Source organism: Cervus canadensis, chromosome 17 (genome assembly GCF_019320065.1).
Source record: "Cervus canadensis isolate Bull #8, Minnesota chromosome 17, ASM1932006v1, whole genome shotgun sequence".
NCBI lineage: Eukaryota > Metazoa > Chordata > Mammalia > Artiodactyla > Cervidae > Cervus > Cervus canadensis.
Window position 1 is genome coordinate 14,230,106 of NC_057402.1, and position 23,458 is coordinate 14,253,563.

The 23,458-nt window shown below is 56.0% G+C and overlaps 1 protein-coding gene across 2 annotated transcripts; it reads left to right on the forward strand.

Moving 5' to 3' along the window:
* Positions 1-2,127: 2,127 nt before the first annotated feature.
* MAP1A (microtubule associated protein 1A) lies at positions 2,128-22,326 on the forward strand. 2 transcript variants are annotated; one of them, XM_043489736.1, is made up of 8 exons: positions 2,128-2,285; positions 3,244-3,345; positions 11,130-11,212; positions 11,472-11,612; positions 11,839-16,459; positions 16,544-20,209; positions 20,343-20,563; positions 20,753-22,326. In XM_043489736.1, the coding sequence occupies exons 5-8, from the start codon at positions 11,989-11,991 to the stop codon at positions 20,906-20,908; spliced, it is 8,514 nt and encodes a 2,837-aa protein (XP_043345671.1). In that variant the 5' UTR covers positions 2,128-2,285; positions 3,244-3,345; positions 11,130-11,212; positions 11,472-11,612; positions 11,839-11,988; the 3' UTR covers positions 20,909-22,326. The 2 variants fall into 2 exon arrangements, with proteins under 2 accessions (XP_043345671.1, XP_043345672.1); XM_043489737.1 differs by lacking the exons at positions 2,128-2,285; positions 3,244-3,345 and adding an exon at positions 8,052-8,166 and having other exon boundaries at positions 11,839-20,209.
* The last annotated feature ends 1,132 nt before the right edge of the window (positions 22,327-23,458 follow it).

Sequence of the window (23,458 nt, forward strand, 5' to 3'; positions counted from 1 at the left end):
GGATACCCGAGTTCGATCCCTGGGTCGGGAAGATCCCCTGAAGGGCATGGCAACCCACTCCAGTATTTTTGCCTGGAGAATCCCATGGACAGAGGAGCCTGGCAGGCTATAGTCTATGGGGTCAGGACACAACTGAGCGACTAACAGTTTCACTTTCCTTTACCAGTCTGTATTTACAGTTCTAATTAATAAAAAAGCCAATTCTAGCAGGGTCTGACATCACAGGCCTAAACTGCTGCCCCTATCATCTGATCAGTGTGCAGTCCTTCCTTACAGAATTCAGATCTATTGTCTAATCTTTGTCAAAATTGATGGAAGCAGAGCCTGTGGTTAACTGCAGATGACCATTATACTGAGGCCCTGTGCTAGTTAAAGGCCTCATCTCTACAGTTGCTATGGTAACTGTCCCCTTCCTCTCCCTACAACCTATTCTGGCTCTGCCTCCATGTGGCACTCTTTTCTGATTGCAGAAAAGGGGAGGCTTGCACATCCATTTGTGCTCTTTGCCAGATTGAGGTCTGCAAATGGGGGGGTGGGGTGGGTAGAGCAGAGCACTGTCTCATGTGTCATATAGGGTGAGGCATCCCCACCATTTTATATTCCACCGGTATTATTTCTGTTACACAAAGGATTTTCAGGGCCCTGTCCACGGTTTGTTTTTTTTTTTAATTTGAGGTGTAACTGACATATAACATTATGTTAGTTTCAGATAGGGCCATATCCAAATTGCAGGATGGATGCTTTGATAAACAAATGCTCCATGGCTAAGAACCAGGGCTACTGTGAGGTACTTAAAATGCAGACACTGTCCAACCCTCCTCACGGCCTCCTGAGAGGAGGTGAATCAGAAGGTGGCTCACAGAGAGCCGTGCTGAATCAGGTATTGTGCTTCTTTCTTCCCTGCACCATCCGGAAAGTGTACGGCACAGGGAACCCACAAAAGTACTGCTGGAGTCCTAGGGCGGAAGGCAAGCTCTGCTCTGTGTGATACACATACAGAATGACTCAGTATCCTGGGTAAAAGAAGATACAGGAGTGCAGAGTAGGTGGTGGAGACAGGCTGAGGAAAGGAGGGGGTGGGGGGTGGATTAGGCTTTCAGCACCACACCATTTTCACAGGATGTTCCAGGCAATCATAAAACAGTGCCACCCTCCTTAGTCCTCTTTCACATCCTTTGGTTTTGGTTCTTCTTTTTTTTTTTGAAGGACCAACCTCTTCCCTTGTTCAAAGATTGTCCCTTCTGTTTTGAGAATTCCCTGGGGGAGGTAATACCATTGTCTCCCAAGGTTACCCAATTCACTGTGTCACAAGTAGTTGGGAAGGACTTTCCTGGGTTTTACTCAAACCCCCCTTGCTGCAGTCTGAGCTCACTGCACTCAGTAGAGATGGAGACAAGCCAACCTCTATCTTCGGAATAACAACTCACCAGGGACTCAGGGCCGGAAGGTCATTCTGTCCGTCCTGATACTGCACAGCCTTCCAGAGCTCACAGCCAGGGCCTGGGGCAATGAGGACAGAAAAACCGAGGACGGAATCTAGGACCCTGGCAGGCAGTGACAGGAGGGGAAAAAAAAACAACCTCCAAACAATGATAATACAGACACACCGACTGAAGGATACACCAAACTCGGAAGCAGAGGGACAAGATGGCTCCCCTCAGTACGGGCGAGGCTGCGGAATTGCCAGACAGCACTTATCCGGGAAACAGACTACCTAGAAGCTTCTTCTGGCGCGGAAGCAACAAACTCGCCCCTCCACCCGGCCCGCAGAGCCCCCACCCCTACTCTAGTCCGAGTATCAGCTCCCTCTGGAAATCGAGTGATGACGGGGTGGGAAAGCCAACCCCCACCAGCTCGGTACCCGCCCCCCACGCCCAGCGACTCCGCAGAGCCGGAGCGTCTCGGCCGCAGCCCCGCCCCTGCGGCGCCAGTGCTCCGCCCCCTGACAGGCAGCAGCCAATGAGTGGCTTCTGCTGCCGGCCTTTAAGAACGGCGCGCACTCTCCCCGCAGCGGACGCGGCCGGCCTAGCGCGCCAACGGAGTTTCCATGGAGACCGAGGCTGGGCCCGGGCAGCCTCGCGGCGTTGCCATGGAGACAAGTCCCGGGCTAGGGCTCCGCAGCCCCGGCTCTCCGCCGGCTCAGAACCCCGCGGAGCCGCTGCGCGAGCCCGGAGCCGTGGTGGCGGCGGCACGCTGGGACCTGAGGAAGCACTCTTTGCTCATCGTGATCGGCGATATCGCTACAGAGAGTCAGCTGAGGGCCGTTCGGGCCCACCTTGAACAAGGTGAGCTGCTGCTGTCCTGGCTGCGCTCCGGACATCCTCCATCCCGTGCTTCTCTGCCGTCTGCATCCCCTATCCCTAGTGTGCAATTCCTGAAATCTGCGCGCCCTGTTAATCTGAATCATCAGCCCCTGTCACCTGCATCTTCTATGTCACGCGTTCGTATCCTCCCAAACTGCCAACATCTCACAACCCCATCCTTGCCTCACACCCCACGGCGTTCCGCAATCTCCCTGAGGCAGGGGTGGGGGTAAGGGTGGGGGAGCTGGCACTGCCTGGGTGGGGATGCCCTCTGGTTATACCCCTCTCCCCCGCAGTGTCTTGGGCCAGAGGTCCTGAAAGTCCTCACCATCCCCCGAAGAGTCCATGTCCCTACCTTAGTTTCTTCTTTAGGGTTCCTGAACAGGCACAGTATGCTTTCTGAACGCTGCAGACAGATCTCAAATATCCCAGTACTAGCGGCCAATCTGAAAGAGTGACCTTCTTGGCCACAAGCTCTTCAGCCCTGCACTGCCTGTGGCGCAGTGCTGCGGAGCCACCTGCGGGTGGAAGCAAGCCACGGAGGAGTGGCAGCGAGGAGGGGGCCACAGGAGGAAAGTCCAGGATCCTGCTTACCTGTATTGGGAAGGCAGCCCCTAGTATCTGGGAATGAGCCCTTGGGTCACTTCTATCACAATTGGGCAACTCTGCAAGAAAATTCCTACATACAAATCCACTAATGACCAAATTTAGCCTAAACTCTGCCCTCCTTTCCCTAGCTCAAGCAAAGTCCAAGAAAGGTACAGGATGGGAGCTAGACATAGGACTGGCCACCTTTCATAAACACATTAGTGAGGCTGATCATGGCAACTATCCTTATCCCCTCCCTCTCCTTACCCCTTCTGTGAGCTTGGAAATGCTCCCCGAAGGCCAGTCCCTCTGACCTTATCTAGGTCCCTCTTTGTTTCTTTTTCTCTCACAGGCATTCTCTCCTGGAACATTGATTTATCATCCATTGACTTGAACCAACAATTGAGACTCTTCATTACCCGGCACCTAGCTCACTTCTCTTCAGAGGTCAAAGGTTAGGACTAGTGTCATTTGTCTCAGTGTTGTGGGTGAGGGATGGTCACAGAAGAGCAGAGGTCCAGTCTCTCTGGCAGAACTGATCTTGTGGGAAGTTTGGGTTGGGGAGAAGGGAGGGGCTCCTGAGGGGAATGCTGTAGGGCTCCATAGAGATCTCCACATACCCAGGTCACTTCACAGACAAACGGTATGATGGTGGAGAAAGCCTGGAGAATGTAATTTCTACCTGAGAAGGGGGTGGTTTATGGACAGCCAACGTGCACTAAGGGAATGAGGTACCTCTTGAGTGATTAATCATCTCCTATGTAAAAGTTCACTCTCATTTTTGTGTTCCCCTTTCTGTATACTCTGGGCTCCTTGCTTCCCTTTACAGAGACCCTTGAATTCCCCCACTTACCTTTCCAGATCCTTGCTTAGCACTCTCCCTCAGGCTGCATAGCCTATCCTCCAGCCTTTAGGGTTTCTGATTCCTCCTTTGGCTCAGTCAGCAGATGTTCAGAACAGAGCAGAAACCTTGACCCAAAGGCTGATGAGCACCATTAAATGCAAAGTGGAAGCAGGGTTTCCTGGACTCACTGCTGAAAGAGCTAGCCATAGTTTGAGATTTCGCTCTGAGATCAAAGTTTGCAGGATGCAGTTTCCCATTCTGCTGTGTGGGAGAAATGGTCAGGAATTTGAGAAAAGTAACATTTTAGAAGCTATTATTCCATGACAGTATCCATGGGAAGACTTGCAGAAAGCTCTACATCCCTTTATAAAAATGCCTGGGCATCTGGTCATGTTATTGGTAAATGTCGGCAAACCAATTCATACACCAGTGTCTCTATGGAATATAAATCCACCCAATTCAACAGTCCTTACCATCAAATGACTGAATTCGTATCTTATGCAGATGATTCTCAATTATCCATTATATTAGGCAGTCACTTCCCCTTCTTTTTCTGCTCCTCCTGCTAACTGCCACATCATTGGTCATTGCCCTGATCACCTATTCTTCTAGAGCTGCTCCTGGAGAGAGAAGACGAGTTTAATGTGACTAATGCTATATTATCTTAAAACTATGTCCAACATTTCAAAAATGTGAGGCTGGCATCTTCTTGATGTGACTGGCTTCCTATGAAGCTAACCAGTCACTGTTTTGAGACTTCCTTCTGTTTAGTATACTTATGTCACGGCTTTCTCCATTAGCTCTAACGATTTGAAAATTGACAGTTTTACCACTTTATTAATCCTAGGAGCTTTGGTGCAAGGCTGGAGAAAGGGATGACAGCAGATGAAATTAATGACTCAATTGAATTTTGGGAAGTATCTGCTGATGTTATTAATTCACGATGAATTCTTGAACCTTGTCTTGGACATGGGTGTAAGAGAAGGATGCTTTCTGGAATGATGTAAGAATGAACAGAACTTGAACCAAAAAACTTAGCCATTCTTCAGATGAAGATTTGGGGATGCTTGGGAAAATACTTACAGGGAGATGCACAGTTCCTCTCAGGGACCTCTCAGACTGATACACAAACACCTACCAGGTCTTTTCAATCAAAGACTTTTACCATGGTGTCCTCAAGGGGCTTACGGCAATTATACCCAATATCAGGGCTTACTTCTGAATTTTTGTAGGCTTGGACATTTTTCACGGTGGCCTGTCTATGTCCCTGGAGAATAGTGGATAATTTCCTGGAAAAACCCACATGGCTCAAGACAGCCACAGCCCCACCCCTACTGGCTCCTCTTTCAGCTGTCCCCACAAACAACAGTCAGCCCAGAGCAGCTGCAGACACTGCCCCTCCCTTCAGCTTCCATTAGTAGGGAAGCCAAGGGAACCAGGCTGCTGGGATGAACTCCATGGCATATGCTAGTACCCTCGGATTTTATCTTTTCTGCCCACCCCACAGGCTGGGCCACCATCTCTCTCACCTCTCCTCAAGCCCTAGGGAGAGTACAGTCATTCCTGCCACCACCCCTTACACACACACACACACACACACACACACTACACACACACACACACACACACACACAACACACACATACACACACACGACCCTTTGATGGAGAGTCAGTGGCCCAGCTCCGTCTAGTGGTCAAATGTGGTAAAGGCTTTCCAAGGTGAATTTTGCACCACTTTGGTCTCCAATGGTGACTTGGAGGCTTCCTTTCTAACTCCTGCAAAAGAAAAAAAAAAAACAACTCTCGAGTTTCCAAGCATTTTAAAGCAAACCCAAAAACAATTAAAACAGTGGGAAACTGAGCTTAAATAACACTGTGACACTACTTCTACTATTGAGCACACATAGGAAAGGAAGAGGGTTTCATAATTTATAATTCATGATTGATATTCTGGGACTAAAAAAGACACAGGCTGAAGGACCAGTTTGGAAGCCTTCTGTCTGATGCTGCATCACCACTGATGTGCTCAGAAAGTGCTAGTTCTGTTACTTCTGCAAACATGACTATTCTGAATTAATACAGCAGCTCATTGGCCCCTAGAACTGGGGTTTGCACTGCTGTCAGAAATGGGAAAGGAGGGACCTGAACAGTATGTGAAGTCCCTTCTGACAGGCACTTTGAGTCATGGCTTTACCTGGGAGCTAAGTTACTCTAGAGTTGAGATAGTCTGGTTTAGGAGTTCCTCATTACCTAGGTGACCTCTCATAAATCTTCCACAAGAGGGAGACAGACTTCTAGTGGCATTTGTGCATTATGGGTTTATGGTTCTAGGAATGAAGCACTTTTTCATCTTTCAATGTCATTTACTCCTTGTGGCATTGTTAGAGGATGGTACTAATATTATACTCATTTTGTAATTCAGGGAGTAATCTTTCAGAAACCTTACGTGGCTTGTTTAAAAACATGATTAGTAAAATGGCAGAGTCAGATATCAGATCCAGGACTTCTGATCTCTTTGTGTCTGAGCTCAGGCCTCTCTTCCTTGGCTTCTCACCATTTCATTGCAGCAGAGCCAAGGAACACAGCGGATGGAGGTGTGGTTGTGGTGGGTAGGCTGTTCAGAGGGTGAGGGCTGAAGGAAAACTCCATTGTGAGTTGGAACCTTGCCCAGGGTGTGGCCCTTGGCGGGTGACAGCTGAGAATAAGGGTGGGCTCTGCAGTGGTCTGGGAAATGTTATTTTGTTCTCAAACCACATGTCTACTCAAGTTTCCCTCTTAGCACACTCCAGAGAGCTCTAGAAAGCAGGGAGGAGAGAGAAGGTTCGAGGTGGGAGAAAATAACTATGAAGTTGCAGAAAGGAAGTGTCTTCCCTTTGTGATGCTCGGAACTCAGCCTGGTTTGTGTTGTACGTCTCTGCAGATGGCCTCCTCTATCCAAATGGGGCTGTTGCCATGTTACTGCTTTGCATCCCCGGATCTGAGCAAAGATTCCTCCCCCTTTTTAGTCCCCCCCCCCCACACTGGTGACTCAGCTCCTCCTCTCCTCGCAGTTTACGGGGGATGGGGATACTGAGAGCAGAGACTATTTTGGCTTCTCTGACCTTCAAAAGCAGCTCTTGGCAGCCAGGGGCAAGGGTGGAGCCGGTGCTGGGGTAAGAGTGGGTGGATGTCATTGGGAGGAAGCAGTAGGAATTGCCCAGGACTGGGGAGGGTTGATGGGAGGGAAGAGGGCAGGGAAGGACCCTGCGGGAACTTGAGCATCAGTGGTTGAAACTCAGTGCTAGAGCTCCCTAGGTCCTCTCTTTTGGTCCTAGAGCACGTGTCACCAAATCTGAGACAGAAGAAGAGACTAAGGGCAACAGGACCAATGTTAAAAGGATTAAGACCCTATAAAATGAAGACATCAGAGAGACAGCAAAGTACAGAGACAAGAACAGGGACCCAACACCCTACAAAGTCATTATAAGATCTTTTTAGTCCAAAGAGTACTTTATGTGACATTTAATAATTGGTCTATAGAAAGAAACTCTTATAGGCCTGGGGCCCTGCTGATCTTCCTTCATCCCTTTAACTATTTCACTGAAAGGTAGAATGTGCCCTGAAACTTCAGAAAATGCCTCTTCATACCCAGAGAACAAGAATTCCAAATATCAGTGCCTGTGTGGTTGCAGTGCTGTGCTGCACTGGCACAGAATTGTAGGCAGTCTTAGGGCCCCTGTGCCCCACCCCAGACGGGCTAGAGATGGACTAGGGACTGTGTGTCCACTCCAGAATTTCAAACTACCCCCCAACTTCAAATGACTTCTTTCTGCCACATTCCCTCCCCCCATGTCTACAGCTGTGGCTCAGAAGACAGCAGAGCTCAGCGCAACTGCCTCCTTTCTGTCATCCCTAGCCTTCTCAAGTAGTCCCTTCACTCCTACCCTAAGCTTTTAGGCCCCCAGCCTCTTTGTCTCCTGCTCCTCCAGGAATTGAAGGTCATTCCCCCAGTCTGAGGGGAGAGGCAGCAGATGGTTCCTCAGAGAAAGGGGAGGGCCCAACCTCCTATATCCCGTGCAATGTGTAGTGCAGAGTTTGGGTCTTTGGCTGATGCTAAAAGAATGTATCTTAACTAAGCAGGGTTGGGGGAGAAGGACCCCGTAGGCCACTGGAGACCACCCTCACACTTTGAGCTGCTAGACGACTCCTCAGCCCCCAGCCAAGCAGAAGCACTAGAGCGCTGACACTGTGAAGGCAAAGAAACAGTTAAGTCTCTAGAGCCTCGTCATGGACCAGCCCCTCTTCCCCGCCCTGGCGCCGCCCTCACCATCAAGCGGCACCCCCCGCCTCCCCACCCCACTCCCACCCCAGTGCCGCAGACTCTTCTCTGAAGCTGCCGGCTGAGGCCGGAGCAGCAGCCTCCATGAGGGTCTCCCTCCCACATCCCCGGGTAAGAACCCAACCGGGCCAAAGGACTTGGCAAGGATCGTGGGGGATGCTGTGATGGGGAGGTGGGATGCGGGTAACGGGAAGGGAGTTGATAACCTAATCTGCTGTGTCTGGACCTAGCCTGGCGGGGGTGGGCAGGGTGGGCTGCGGAGAAGATGAACTGACTGTGGGGCCAGCCTGGACCCAGAACCAAGCGGAGGCCAGTGGGGCCGGCACTGTGACAAGCCACCGCGCGGACTGGGCTGAGCTGGGAGCAGCCGCCCAGGGGCAGCCGCAGAGGGCGGTGTCACCGGCTCTGCCCGGCGGCCTGGGGCGGCCTGGGGCTCGGACGGAGTTCGGGGCTGTGTCTCTGGTAGGGACAGAAGTATTAGAGAGAAAGGCGGATGTTGTGGGAATGCATCGAATGGGAGGGTCTCTGGGTGTCAGCTGCTGGATTGCTCAGCTGCTCCGATGCAGGGGGGTGAACGGGACCGCGAGTTTTTGCCAAGTAAGGGAAGGTGGGGGACAGTTTGGAAAAGAAGAGAGGAAAGGGTCGTTAAGACGTGGCACGCGCCTCCTCACAGACCAGCGGGTGTGCGGTGGGCTCCCCACACCCATTCCCGGCAACCAGCGAGCTTGAAACTTGGACTCGAAGCCCCCTCTTTCTGGCTGCCTCCGGGGATGGAGAGGCCGCCCAGGAGATGGGGAACGCTCGCTCCCCAGCAGCTGCCCCGCATTCCCAGTGCTGTCAACCCCGCCGGCTCCCAGTCACGGCCCCACCCCCAACCCCCATCTCCGCTTCTCTTCCCAAGATGGGGGCTCCGAACAGAGGAGCCCGTTTCTTCTCCCTCTCTGCGTCCCCCCCTTTCCCTCCCCACCCCCCATGCAGAGGCAGCCAAGAAAATGACTTGTCATGCTGGGGTGGGGGCGGGGGCGGAGCCGGAGCCGGAGCTCAGCGCGCACACTCGCACACTGCGGCACACTGCAGCTGCCCGGCCCCCTCCCGCCACCTCACTGCGGAGACACCTGCCCTCCCGGCCTCGCCGGCTCGGCTCCGCACCCGCAGCCACCCCCCGCCCCCCACTAGCCCTATCCCTGGCCTGGGGATGTGCCCCTGCCTCAAAGAAGTCCTCTCCGAAGAAAGCGGAAAAACAAGTCCGTGGGCTTCAGTGGGATTGCGAGGGGAGCAGAGGGGAGCAGAGGAGAGGCAGAGGGCTTCCTCCCTTCCTTCTTTTCGTGGAGGAGCGCGGGATAGAAACCACATAGTAGTGGCCAGTCACAGTCGGAGCGCCCAGGGGTGAGCCATAGGGTCTTACGCCAAGACCAGAATTGGTGATTATAAACCAGTCTAGGGGGCCGGGGTGGGGGGCGATGGCAGACTGGGGGAACAGAGGTAGTGGAGAGAAAGCAAATTGGACTGTATCCCAAGATTTTTCCTTTTCTGATCCTCCTAACTTAGATGTGTTGACCTTGGGCGTTTGTGCTGGGGGCGAGGGAGGTGGTTGAACTGCCCTTCAAAATCTAAACTACTTTAGAGCTGCCTAGGGCTGGCTGCTCCCTGAACCTTTAAGTCCGTCATCCCTCACCTGTCCAAGCCTTGCCCCTGCGTGACTCCGAGGTGGTTCTCTTCCTCTGAACTGACCTCGAAGTGTCCCTCAATTCCCAAGTTAATAGAAGAGAACCCTTGAACTCTGCATGGGCCCCGCCCACCCTGCGTGGGCCTTGGTCTTCCGACACCATCGGTAGTTCATTTCCCTGCAGCTGCCAGATCTGCCCGATCCTGGCACAATCGCTCTTCCGTTTAACAAAGGCCCTGGCCCCGGGGTCCTCTTGTCTGAGCCCCAGAAAGAGGAGAGAGTGCTGGGTCACAGAAGAGGGTCTGGGGGACAGGTTATGAGTCCTCCCACCAGAATCCTCCAGACAGCCCACGTCCACACCGACCACCTATTCAATTGGTGAGGGCAGGAGGAGCCAGGGCTGGCAGCACCCTTCTTCGGGATCTCCTCTCTAACCTGGCACTTTCTTTGCTGCATTGCTTGGTGTTTCATGTGAGTCTGGATAAGGGACATAGAGAGGGGATTTGAGGGTGTATTCTGTCCCCCCCACCCCACCCTCGTAGCCTGGGGAACACTCTGAACCTCTCCTATCTTAACTGTTTCTCTGTGCACCCCAGACTCCCCTCCCTATGACAGAAGGTCCATGGGAGAGGCGCAAGAATGAGAGGAGAAACTGTTGTCCTCTCGGAGAGGTCGGGTTGTGGAGAGTGAACCAGGAGCCTGGGGACGTGGAGCTGAGGTGGGAGACAGGGCGTGAAACCTTTAGTGGTGGGAACAGGATGACTGTGTGTGTTTGTAAGCATAGGCTCGGCCTCCGAGGAACCAGAAAACAGATTAAGTGGTCCTGTTTCTCCTCTGCATTGTAACTCCCTAGGGTTTAGATAGCTCAGACTGCTCTGAGTCCTTTGGAATGGGACTTCGGCCTCAGGTGGGAGTTTGAAAGGAGGATGAGTTCGTACCCACTGCCGTCTCCTTATTTCCAGGCACTCTGGCAAGAAAGCCCTGGGCAGAGGCAAGCTAGTGAGCAGAGAGCTGAGTGAGGATCAACGTCGCAGAAGCCCCTCCTCCAGCTGAGCCCCCCATCCCCAGGCAGCACCAGGAGCTTAGTGCTCCAGAGAGGGACAAAAGCTTCTTGTCAGCAGGGCAGCCTGAGGCGGGAGTTCCAGGCGGAGGGGGTGTAGATGAGGGGAGGGAGCAGACAGCCAGTGCGGGAGGAGGAAACCCTGGAAGGGAAGGGCTGCAGCCGGAGCCAGTCCCAAGACCTTACTCAGCAGGTTCCAAAGTGGCTGGATCAAGGAGAGCCAGGCTACTCCTTCCCCCAGCCCCATTTTCTGATAGCGCAGTTTTTCCTCTCCTGCCCTACGCATGGCCTCTCGGCTTTAGTCTCTACCCACTTCCCTCAATACAAATTCCTGCATCTCTCCCTCAGGCCAGAGGACCCTCTGCCACCAGAGTGAGATCCTAGAGACCGTCATCCTCGTAAACCCCAGTGCCGACAGCATCAGCTCTGAGGTAAGGCCAGGGCCTGAGCCACACTGGGCCTGCTGAAAGCGCCATAACCCACCCCAGCCAGTGCCAAGAACTCCCAGGCTTGGCTTTGAACCACGCTCTCTCTGCCATCTAAGCGGCCTCACAATCCCAGCCCCACCTGGAGGTGCTGAGGGGCTCCCAGTGGGTGGCATGTCCTTGCCTTACTGAGGGGGCCCTGGAACCTGCAGTGCCCTTTCCTAGGCTTCCTCCATCTGTGACCAGCCCTCTCCTTCTGCTGTAGGTTCACCACCTCCTCAGCAGCCCATCAGCTCACAAACTGCTGATCTTGAGTGGGCAGAGTTTAGAGCCTGGGGGAGACCTCATCCTACAGAGTGGCACTTACTCCTATCAAAACTTTGCCCAGGTCCTTCACAACCCAGAGGTGAGTCCTATGTCCCAGTGTCCAGGAGGAGCAGAACACAGGGTGGGACTAGATCTGTGGGGAGGGATCCAAGGAAGGGAAAATCCTATGGCCCTTGACCACCGGGGATGCTGGCAGAATGGTAGGAGATCACCTCGGAGAGAGAAGGAGACTAGCAGGTTGAATCTGAGCCAGGTTGAGACAACCCCAGTGACCTGATCAGGCCTTTTGTCTCCCATTCCTCCAGATTGCCCAACTGCTCAGCAACAGAGACCCTGGGATCCAGGCTTTCCTCACCGTGTCCTGCTTGGGGGAGGGCGACTGGAGCCACCTGGGGCTAGCTGGTTCCCAGGAGACCCTGCACCTCCGGCTAAACCCTGAGCCCACACTGCCCACCATGGACGGCGTGGCTGAATTCTCCGAGTACGTCTCTGAGACCGTGGACGTGCCATCCCCCTTCGACCTACTGGAGCCCCCCACCTCAGGGGGCTTCCTCAAGCTCTCCAAGCCTTGCTGCTACATCTTCCCCGGCGGCCGAGGGGACTCGGCCCTCTTTGCCGTGAATGGCTTCAACATCCTGGTGGACGGTGGCTCTGACCGCAAGTCTTGCTTCTGGAAGCTGGTGCGGCACCTGGACCGCATCGACTCGGTGCTGCTCACCCACATCGGGGCCGACAACCTGCCAGGCATCAACGGGCTTCTGCAGCGCAAAGTGGCAGAACTGGAGGAGGAGCAGTCCCAGGGCTCCAGCAGCTACAGCGACTGGGTGAAGAACCTCATCTCCCCCGAGCTGGGGGTTGTCTTCTTCAACGTGCCCGATAAGCTGCGGCTGCCGGATGCCTCGAGGAAGGCCAAGCGCAGCATTGAGGAGGCCTGCCTCACTCTGCAGCACTTAAACCGCCTGGGCATCCAGGCTGAGCCACTGTACCGCGTGGTCAGCAACACCATAGAGCCTCTCACCCTCTTCCACAAGATGGGTGTGGGCCGCCTGGACATGTACGTCCTCAACCCTGTCAAGGACAGCAAGGAGATGCAGTTCCTCATGCAAAAGTGGGCGGGCAACAGTAAAGCCAAGACGGGCATCGTGCTGGCTAATGGGAAGGAGGCTGAGATCTCGGTGCCCTACCTGACCTCTATCACCGCTCTGGTGGTCTGGTTGCCAGCCAACCCCACTGAGAAGATCGTGCGCGTCCTTTTCCCAGGGAATGCCCCCCAGAACAAGATCTTGGAGGGCCTGGAAAAGCTTCGACACCTGGACTTCCTGCGCTACCCCGTGGCCACACAGAAGGACCTGGCCACTGGGGCTGTGCCTGCCAACCTCAAACCCAGCAAAATCAAACAGCGGGCTGACAGCAAAGAGAGCCTCAAGGCCACGACCAAGACACCTGTGGGAAAACTGGCCAAACGGGAGGAGGTGGCCGAAGAGGGAGCCAAGGAGGCTCGCTCAGAACTGGCCAAAGAGTTAGCCAAGACAGAAAAGAAGGCAAAAGAGTCGTCTGAGAAGCCCCCAGAGAAGCCCGCCAAGCCTGAGAGGGTGAAGACAGAGTCAAGCGAGGCACTGAAGGCAGAGAAGCGAAAGCTGATCAAAGACAAAGTGGGGAAGAAGCACCCGAAAGAAAAGATATCAAAGCTGGAAGAGAAAAAAGACAAAGAGAAAAAAGAGATCAAAAAGGAGAGGAAGGAGCTCAAGAAGGATGAAGGAAGAAAGGAGGAAAAGAAGGATGCCAAGAAGGAGGAGAAGAAGAAAGACACCAAACCTGAGGTCAAAAAGATTTCCAAGCCAGACCTGAAGCCCTTTACCCCTGAGGTGCGGAAGACCCTCTACAAAGCCAAGGCCCCCGGCAGAGTCAAGACAGACAAGAGCCGGGCTACCCGTGGGGACAAGGAGCTGTCCTCTGAGCCCCGGACACCCCCGGCCCAGAAGGGGGCCGCACCCCTCCCAACAAGGGAGCTGGCCTTGTCTTCACCAGAGGACCTCACACAGGACTTTGAGGAGTTGAAACGTGAGGAGAGGGAGTTGCTGACCGAACAAAGGGACACAAGACTAGGCGAGAAACCGCTCCCCCCGGACACTGCCGAGGAGGGACTCCCGAGCACAGTGGCCCTGGTGGCACCACCCTCTGTCCCTGGGCCGGAAGCAGAAGCGCCTGTGGTGAAGGAGAAAGAGGTTGTCCCAGACGTCCCTGAGGAACGAGGCGGCAAGGACAGAGGCCCGGACTCTGGGGCAGAAACAGAGGAAGAGAAAGATACCTGGGAGGAAAAGAAGCCAAAGGAAGCCGAGGGGGTCCCTGACGGAACAGAAGCCCGAGAGGAAAGTGAACCTGAGGTAAAGGAAGATGTGATAGAGAAGGCCGAGTTAGAGGAGATGGAGGAGCTGCCCCCTTCCGATGAGGAGGAAGAGGAGGAGACAAAGGCGGAGGGTTTTTACCAAAAGCACATACAAGAAGCCTTGAAGGTGACGCCAAGGGCCAAGGAGGCTCTCAGTGGCCGGGAACCGGGACTCCAAGGCAAGGCCCCAGAGAAGGAGACCTCATCATTCCTGAGCAGCCTGGCCACCCCGGCAGGAGCCACCGAGCACGTGTCTTACATCCAGGACGAGACGATCCCTGGCTACTCCGAGACCGAGCAGACCATCTCGGATGAAGAGATCCACGATGAGCCCGAGGAGCGCGCAGCCCCACCTAGGTTTCCGACAGGAACCTATGACCTCCCTGGACCTGAAGGTCCCGGCCCCTTTGAGGCCAGCCAGCCTGCTGACAGCGCTGTTCCCGCCACCGTCAGCAAGGCCTACGGAGCACCCGAGACGGAACTCACCTACCCCCCCAACATGGTGGCCGCCCCTCTGGCGGAAGAGGAGCACGTGTCCTCGGCCACCTCGATCACCGAGTGTGACAAGCTCTCTTCCTTTGCTACGTCCGTGGCCGAGGACCAGTCCGTGGCTTCACTCACGGCCCCACAGACAGAGGAGACAGGCAAGAGCTCCCTGCTGCTTGACACAGTCACGAGCATCCCCTCATCCCGCACTGAAGCCACTCAGGGCCTGGACTACGTGCCGTCGGCCGGCACCATCTCACCCACCTCCTCGCTGGAAGAAGACAAAGGCTTCAAGTCACCACCCTATGACGACTTCTCTGTGACCGGGGAGTCAGAGAAGAGAGGAGAGATGGTAGGGAGAGGCTTGTCTGGAGAGAGGGCCGTGGAGGAGGAAGAGGAGGAGGAGACCGCCAACATACAGATGTCAGAGAAACTGCATGGTCAGTATGGACCCCCGATGTTTGCCGCCCCTGGGCATGCCCTCCACCCAGGGGAACCAGCCCTTGGAGAGGCGGAGGAGCGCTGCCTCAGCCCGGATGACAGCACAGTGAAGATGGCCTCTCCGCCACCGTCTGGCCCACCCAGTGCCACCCACACACCCTTTCATCAGTCCCCAGTGGAGGAAAAGTCTGAGCCCCAAGACTTTCAGGAAGCAGACTCCTGGGGAGACACTAAGAGTATCCCAGGTGTGGGCAAGGAAGTTGCTGCAGAGGAGGCCGCCAAGCCAGGGCCTGACGAGGGTGCACTGGAGGAGGAAGGGAAGGCGCCTCCTCCCACGAGCCCCCAGGCCCAGGAGGCACCCATCAGCCTAGCAGGGGGACAGTCCGGCCGCACCATCCAGCTGCTGCCAGAACAGGACAAAGCCATCGTCCTTGAGACTGTGGAGGCAGGAGAGCCCGCAGGCCCAGTTCCAGAAACAGAAGCCCTACCCGGAGACTTCAGAACCTCACTCCAAGAACTTGGAGAACCTCAGAAAGAGGAGGTGCTCCAAATTCCTGACCGAGGCCTCTCCCCTGAAGAGGCAGAGTCCCTCTCTGTCCTCAGCGTGGTCTCCCCAGACACTGCCAAAAAGCAAGACACCACCCCGAGGTCTCCCTGTGGCCTGATGGAGCAGCACCTCCACACAGACCTATGGCCGCAGGGATCTCCAGAAGACACCCGGTCACTGTCTCTCTCAGAGGAGAGTCCCAGCAAGGAGACCTCACTGGACATCTCTTCCAAGCAGCTGTCTCCAGAAAGCCTTGGCACCCTCCAGTTTGGGGAACTAAGCCTTGGAAAGGAAGAAAAAGGGCCTCTGATGCAGGCTGAGGACACCACTTGCCACCTAGCCCCTGTGTCTATTCCAGAAGCCCGGGCAGCCACAGTGTCACCTCCCACAGATGGGACCAGTGGATACTCCGCACGGGCAGACATCACAGATGAGAGCCCTGATGGAAAATTACCCGCCAGTTCCTTCTCTCCCACTGCGCTGCTAGGAGATGGGAGGCGCTCACCCGGAGTGGTCACAAGCCTGGGTGAACACATTCTCACACCTGATAGCTCCCTCACCAAGAGCCCTGAGTCCTTGCCAAGCCCTGCCATGGAGGATATCGTCATGGAGTGGGAAGGCAAAGTTCCAAAGTTGAAAGACAGACCCTCAGAGCAGAAGGAAAAGGGACCTGAGCCCACAGATGAAGTCCTTCAGCAGCAGGACAAAACCCTGGAGCAGAGGGACACTGTAATGGAGCAGAGGGACACAGCCATCTGTCGGAAAGATGAGATTCTGGAAGAGAAGGACAAGGCTGGGGAACCACAGGATCAGGCTGTGGAACAAAAAGGCAGAGACTCAGAATACAGGGAAACAGCCCCGGAACAGAAGGACCAAGCCCCAGAAGGAAAAGACAAAGACTTAGAACCTAAAGACAGAGGCTTAGAACACAGGGACATAGCCCCAGAACAGAAGGACCAGGCCCTGGAAGGAAAAGACAAAGATTTAGAGCCTAAAGACAGAGACTCAGAACACAGGGAAACAGCCCCGGAACAGAAGGACCAGGCCCTGGAAGGAAAAGACAAAGATTTAGAGCCTGAAGACAGAGGCTTAGAACACAGGGACACAGCCCCGGAACAGAAGGACCAGGCCCCGGAAGGAAAAGACAAAGACTTAGAACCTAAAGACAGAGACTTAGAAGCAAAAGACAAGGCCCTAGAACAGGAGGACAAGGTCCCAGAAGAGAAAGATAAAATCTTAGAACAAAAAATCAGAGACTTGGACCATAAAGACACAGTTCCAGAAGAAACAGTCCCTGCACTGAAGGGCAAGGCCTTAGAACAGAAAGATGAAGCCTCTGAACAGGACAAGGCCCCAGAAGAGAAGGACAAGGCCCAGAAGGACCAGGCCCCAGAACAGAAGGACCAGGACTTAGCACAAAAATACTGGGCCCTCGAACAGAAGGCTGAAGCTCTGGAACAAACCATTAAGGCCGCTGAACAAAAAGATAAGTTTCTGGAAGAGAAGGACAAAACTCAGGAGCAGGAGAGCCCTGTGCGGGAGGATAAAACGATGGCACCGAAGGAGAAGATCCTAGAGGAAAAATCTCCAGAACAAGTCAAGGCTGTGGAACAGAAAGAAGAAGCTGTGCTGGAGAAGAGCAAAGCTCTGGGGCTGGAAGAGAGCCCAGTGCAGGAGGACAAGGCCCGGGAGCAGGAGGAGAAGTACCAGAAGGAGCAGGATGTGGTCCAGGAGTGGCGAGAAACATCTCCAAGCAGCAGCGAGCCGGCTGGAGAACAGAAGGAGCCTGCGCGGACATGGGAGGACACATCTCCTGAGCAGGAGGACACGTACTGGAGGGGCAGGGAGGATGTGGTCCTGGGGCAGGACACGTACTGGCAGGAGCTGAGCTGTGAGCGGAAGGTCTGGTTCCCTCATGAGCTGGGGGGCCCGGGGGCCCGGCCACGGTACACAGAAGAGCGGGAGAGCACCTTCCTCGATGAGGGGCCGGACGATGAGCAGGAAGTGCCCCCCTTGGAGCACACACCCCAGAGTCCCTGGGCCTCGGACTTCAAGGGCTTTCAGGAGCCTGCACCACAGAAGGGACTGGAGGTGGAGCGCTGGCTTGCAGAGTCACCAGTCGGGCTGCCACCGGAGGAAGAGGACAAGCTGACCCGCTCCCCCTTTGAGATCATCTCTCCTCCGGCCTCCCCGCCAGAGATGGCTGGACAGAGGGTTCTGCCAGCCCCGGGGCAAGAGAGCCCCATCCCAGATCCTAACCTCCTGCCACCCGTGAGGGACGAACCCACCACTCGCTCCTGGCTGGCTGACATCCCACCATGGGTGCCCAAGGACAGACCCCTGCCCCCTGCACCCCTCTCCCCTGCTCCCGCTCCCCCGACGCCTGCCCCAGAGCCACACACCCCTGCGCCCTTCTCCTGGGGCACAGCCGAGGAGGAGGGCGTGGTGGCTGCAGTGCAGGAGGGGGCAGCTGAGCTGGAAGGCGGGCCGTACTCCCCGCTAGGGAAGGACTACCGCAAGGCCGAAGGGGAAAGGGAAGAAGAAGCGGGGGTTCCTGACCACAGCCCCCGGAGCTCACAGGTTCCCAAGGCCAGTGAGAGCCATGCCTCTGAGGAGCCCGAGCAGACCGAGCCAGAGCAGAGAGAGCCCACTCCCTATCCGGATGAGCGGAGCTTCCAGTACGCAGACATCTACGAGCAGATGATGCTCACGGGGCTGGGCCCCGCCTGCCCCACTAGAGAGCCTCCGCTTGGAGCCGCTGGGGACTGGCCCCCCCACATCTCAACCAAGGAGGAAGCTGCTGGCCGAGACACGCCTGCAGAGAAGGAGCTTTCATCTCCTGTCTCACCCCATCGCCTCCAATTCGACACTCCAGCCTTCAGCTATGCAGCTCTGGCGGGACCCGCTGTGCCCCCCAGGCAGGAGCCTGAGCCGGAGCCAGGCATGGACCCCAGCCTCACCCCACCTGCGGTACCCCCCCGTGCTCCTATCCCCCAGAGCCAAGGCCCAAGCCCGCCGCTGAATGGTCACATCCTGAGCTGCAGCCCAGATCGGAGAACCCCCTCCCCCAAGGAACCAGGCCGTGGTCCCTGGGATGACAGCCCGAGTGATTCGGAGCTGGAGAAGGGGGCTCGGGAGCAACCCGAAAAAGAGGCCCAGTCCCCGAGTCCCCCGTACCCCACGCCTGCTGGCCCCTCCGCCTTGTGGCCCGAAAGCGAGGCACGTACCAGCCCTTCCTCAGACTCACACCTGGGTCCTGCGCGACCCAGCTTGGACTTCCCTGCGTCAGCCTTTGGCTTCTCCTCACTGCAGCCGGCGCCTCCACAGCTGCCCTCCCCAGCGGAACCCCGCTCGGCACCCTGTGGGTCGCTTGCCTTCTCTGGGGACCGGGCTTTGGCTCTGGCTCCAGGACCCCCCGCCAGAGCCCGGCATGATGAGTACCTCGAAGTGACCAAGGCCCCCAGCCTGGACTCTTCACTGCCCCAGCTTCCATCTCCCGGATCTCCCGGCGCCCCTCTCCTCTCCAGTCTGCCGAGGCCCGCCTCTCCCGCCCTGTCTGAAGGCTCCTCCTCGGAGGCCACCACACCTGTGATTTCAAGCGTGGCTGAGCGCTTCCCTCCCGGTCTGGGAGCTGCAGAACCAGCGTCCGGAGAGCTGGTCCCAGGAATGGAAGCTGCTGCCCATGGCCTCTGGGACCTCGCTCCTCTGAGCCCAGCACCTCCAGCGTCCCTGGACTTGGCCCCAGCTCCCAGGCTCCCAGCGAGCCTGCCCAGGGATATGGATGACGGCACCCTGCCCTGTCGCCTGGAGTGCTCGGGGGCGGCCGCCAAGAAGCCAAGCCCCTCCCAGGGTCCCTCCGGGGATGGTGCCACCAATGGTCCAACTGAAACCAGCCCCAAGCCCCCGGGCCCTGCCCCGGCCGAGGCTGAGGCCTGCCCTGCCTGGGAGCGTGGCGCCTGGCCTGAGGGAGCCGAGAGGAGCCCCCGGCCTGACACGCTGCTGTCCCCTGAGCAGCCGCCGTGTCCTGGAGCAGCCCCTGGAGACCAGCCTAGAAGCAGCTCCCCGGAGACGGAGGCTGGGCCCCAGGGCTGTGCTGCTGAACCCTGGGCCCACCGCGGGGAGCTCTCCCCCTCCTTCCTGAACCCTCCTCTGCCTCGGTCCACGGATGACAGCGACCCCTCAACTGAGGAGGCGCGGCTGGTAGGGAGAGGGGGGCGGCGCCGGGCAGGAGCCCCAGGGGCCACAGGGGGCCCGTGCCCCATGGCAGATGAGACACCCCCAACGTCAGCCAGTGACTCAGGCTCCTCACAGTCAGATTCTGACGTTCCGCCAGAAACTGAGGAGTGTCCATCCATCACGGCTGAGGCAGCCCTCGACTCAGATGAAGATGGGGACTTCCTGCCTGTGGACAAAGCTGGTGGGGTCAGTGGGACTCACCATCCCAGGCCCGGCCATGATCCGCCCCCGCTCCCCCAGCCAGACCCTCGGCCAGCCCCTCCCCGACCTGACGTGTGCATGGCTGACCCCGAGGGGCTCAGCTCAGAGTCTGGAAGGGTAGAGAGGCTACGGGAGAAGGAGAAGGCACAGGGGAGAGTTGGTCGCAGGGCCCCAGGCAGGGCCAAGCCAGCGTCTCCTGCTCGCCGTCTGGATCTTCGGGGAAAACGCTCACCCACCCCTGGTAAAGGGACTACAGATCGAGCCTCCCGGGTCCCACCCCGGCCACGTAGCACTCCAAGCCAGGTCACCCCAGCAGAGGAAAAGGATGGACACAGCCCCATGTCCAAAGGCTTAGTCAACGGACTCAAGGCAGGACCAAGTAAGTATAACGTGGAGAGTGGGAGACTGGTTTGGGTCTGGGTGTGGCTGGTCAGGGGCTCCAGTGGGAGGAAGGAAGACAGTGGCCAAAAGAATTCTCTCCCTCTACAATGAGTCCTGTGTTGTCTCTACAGCGGCCTTGGGTTCCAAGAGCGGCTCTGGTGCCCCTGTCTACGTGGATCTTGCCTACATCCCCAATCACTGCAGCGGCAAGACTGCCGACCTTGACTTCTTCCGACGAGTGCGTGCATCCTACTATGTGGTCAGTGGGAACGACCCTGCCAACGGCGAGCCGAGCAGGGCTGTGCTGGATGCCCTGCTGGAGGGCAAGGCCCAGTGGGGGGAGAATCTTCAGGTGAGTGGCAGGGAACACCAGGGAGGCGGTCTGGTCCGAGTTTGCTCAGAGCAACAGTGAGAACACAGTCTCTGTTCCCGAAAGGAGGACGGAGCCTTTGCTCTGGTCCTTCCTGAACTATCAGGCGCCCATCCCCCGACTTCCCGTCCCTCCGCATTCTCACCTCAGGCTGTCTTGTCTCCTGCCCAGGTGACTCTGATCCCTACTCATGACACGGAGGTGACGCGTGAGTGGTACCAGCAGACCCATGAGCAGCAGCAGCAGCTGAACGTTCTAGTCCTGGCCAGCAGCAGCACCGTGGTCATGCAGGACGAGTCCTTCCCTGCCTGCAAGATTGAGTTCTGAAAGAGCGACTCTCCCTTCCCCGAGGATCCGCTCCCCCAGCTCCCCTAGATGATGGCAACTGCTGAGTCCTTTGGGGTCGAGGGACATGGGAGTTGGGGGAGGGGGTGGGGTGGACAGGATGTCTTGTGGGAACTTAGGCTGGGCTTAATGGGAGGGGTCATCCTTCCCCCTCATCCACATCTGAAAGGAGTCTCCAAACCAAAGGTAACCAGGATTAGGATAGGGAGAGGATGCAAAATTAGGGCATGAGGTCATCTGATGCCTGAGGACCCTCGAGTGACACCCTCTCTTAGCACTGCCCAATGCTGGTGATGGAGTGGAGAGTGAGGATGGGCCTCAGCGAGCAGCCTCCTCCCTCACGGAGGGAGGTCATATCCCCAGCCCCAGGGATCTCTCAATCTATGTAATTTAGCATCCCACGGAAGAACTTCCAGTAGTAATTTATGTGACCTGGGGGCAGGATGCTGTCAGTGAGGTGTTCAGAGCTGCACCCTTCGGTCCATCTCCCATTCCCTTCCCCGTCAGAGTCTGGGTTCCAGCAGGGATCTGGGGGAGGCCACTGCTACACTGTCCCACTGCTTCCCTCCATGTCTGAATGTCTCAATCCAAAACTTGAAGCTCTTTTTTGACCAACAGATTGGTGAGGAGAAGAAAGGAGCGTATCCTCCCAGCCCCTGCTTCATACCATTCACACCCCGGAGCCATGCCCAGACCAGGTCTGCTGGGCAACACAAAGGAGCAAGGAGAGCCCAGCCCCACTCGCGGAATCTTTCCAAGCTCCCTGATCTTAGGAGGGTTTCACCCGCCCATTCCAACTCTCCTGAGCCCTTCTCATACCTGCTTGGCTTATCTGCATGTGGTCACCTGCTGTGGCCTGGTGTGTAATGGGTTAAAAGCCACTGCCTGACGTCCAAACACTTGACACCCCGGCAACGTGTGACTCCCCCAACATTCCATTCTGCCATCCTGCAGCTGAAGTGGGAACGCTGGCTGCCTTTCCAGCTCCACACTCTTGGACAGAGGATCTGGGAGGCGGAGGCCATGCCAGAGGACTTGGGGATAAGGAGAGGGAGGAAGGAAAGAGGGAGAGGAAGCTGAGCTAAGGCTGAACTCTGACTGAGGGAGATGAAAACAGGCCGAAAATACCACCCCGGGAGAGGACCTCACCCCAAGCAAGCCAGTAAGAGCTCTGCCAGACTGCTGCGGGACTGAGAAATCCAGACGCTCATGTCAGGACTCGGCTTCTCTGCCAAATGACTGTGTGGAAACCAAATCCAGCCGCCTGTGTTCTTCCAGCTCCCACTCTCCCATGCTGCTGTGTTCTGCTCCTCCCCACTCTTCCCTGCTCTAGTTCCCAGCTGCTGTAACGGAGCCGCCTCCAACTCTAACAATAAATCCAGTTCATTACAGATGCTCCAGTGAGGCTTAGGCTTTTTCTGACTCTACACATTGCTCAGTTGCTGGGCCCTGGCTTCTGCCTCTCTGCTTCTACCAGCGTTGTCATTTATCTCAGTGCCTTTGATGACTGGAGGCAGTTCCAAGACCCAGGCAGGCCTAAGAATACAGGGTGGGTGAAGGGCGAAAAAGTTACGGGAAGCCAGGATAACTTCTAAAAACAGGTGAGAGTGCCCAAGGATGGGGAATAGGAACTGAGCGTAGGGACCCATGTTTGGTTTGGGGGAGGGGAGAGAAGCTAGAGGGGGTGGGGGTGAGGGCAGTGTCTCTGAAGAAGGGGAACTGCGTACCAAGGGGTCAAGAGCTTAGGGCTGAATAACTAGCGTCAGATACCTTGCACAAAGTGAAGTGAAGTGAAGTCGCTCAGTCATGTCTGACTCTGCAACTTCATGGACTGTAGCCTACCAGACTCCTCTATCCATGGGATTCTCCAGGCAAGAATACTGGAGTGGGTTGCCATTTCCTTCTCCAGGGGATCTTCCCAACCCAGGGATCAAACCCGGTCTCCCACCTTGCAGGCAGACGCTTTACCCTCTGAGCCACCAGGGAAGCCCGAGAGCCTTGCACAGGAGAACACCAAAGAGGAAAGGAGTTGAGGGGGCTCTATGAGATTCAGAGCCTGTTGAGATTGTAAACAGGTTTTACCTGTGCAGTCAGGATTTCCAGCAAGTAAACTGTTGGATTTTCCCCTGCAGTGAAACCCTTTATAGTCCTGGGTATGTCAGGAGAGGCCACATTATAAGTGTGAATACATGGACACATGGGGAGGGGGAGATTCCAGCCTTCCTAGTGTTTCTGGCTCTCCCAGTGTAAAGACATGAAAGGAATAAGAAAGAGCAGAACCCCTATATATCAACTCCTCCTGACACTCCCAAGCATCAGAGTTAAAATGAGAGTGATTCCAACAATCTGGTGAGAAGGCATTGTGCCTTTGGTGCTTCACAGAGATAGAACCTCTCTTCCTGGTAACATGACTTATTTAAGAAATTTTAGGATGGTGGGCTGGTGGCCATAAGGACTTCCTGGGATGCCTGATCTCCATATTTTTATAGCCCATTTCTGCTCAACTACAATGGCTTCTGACTGGTTCAGATT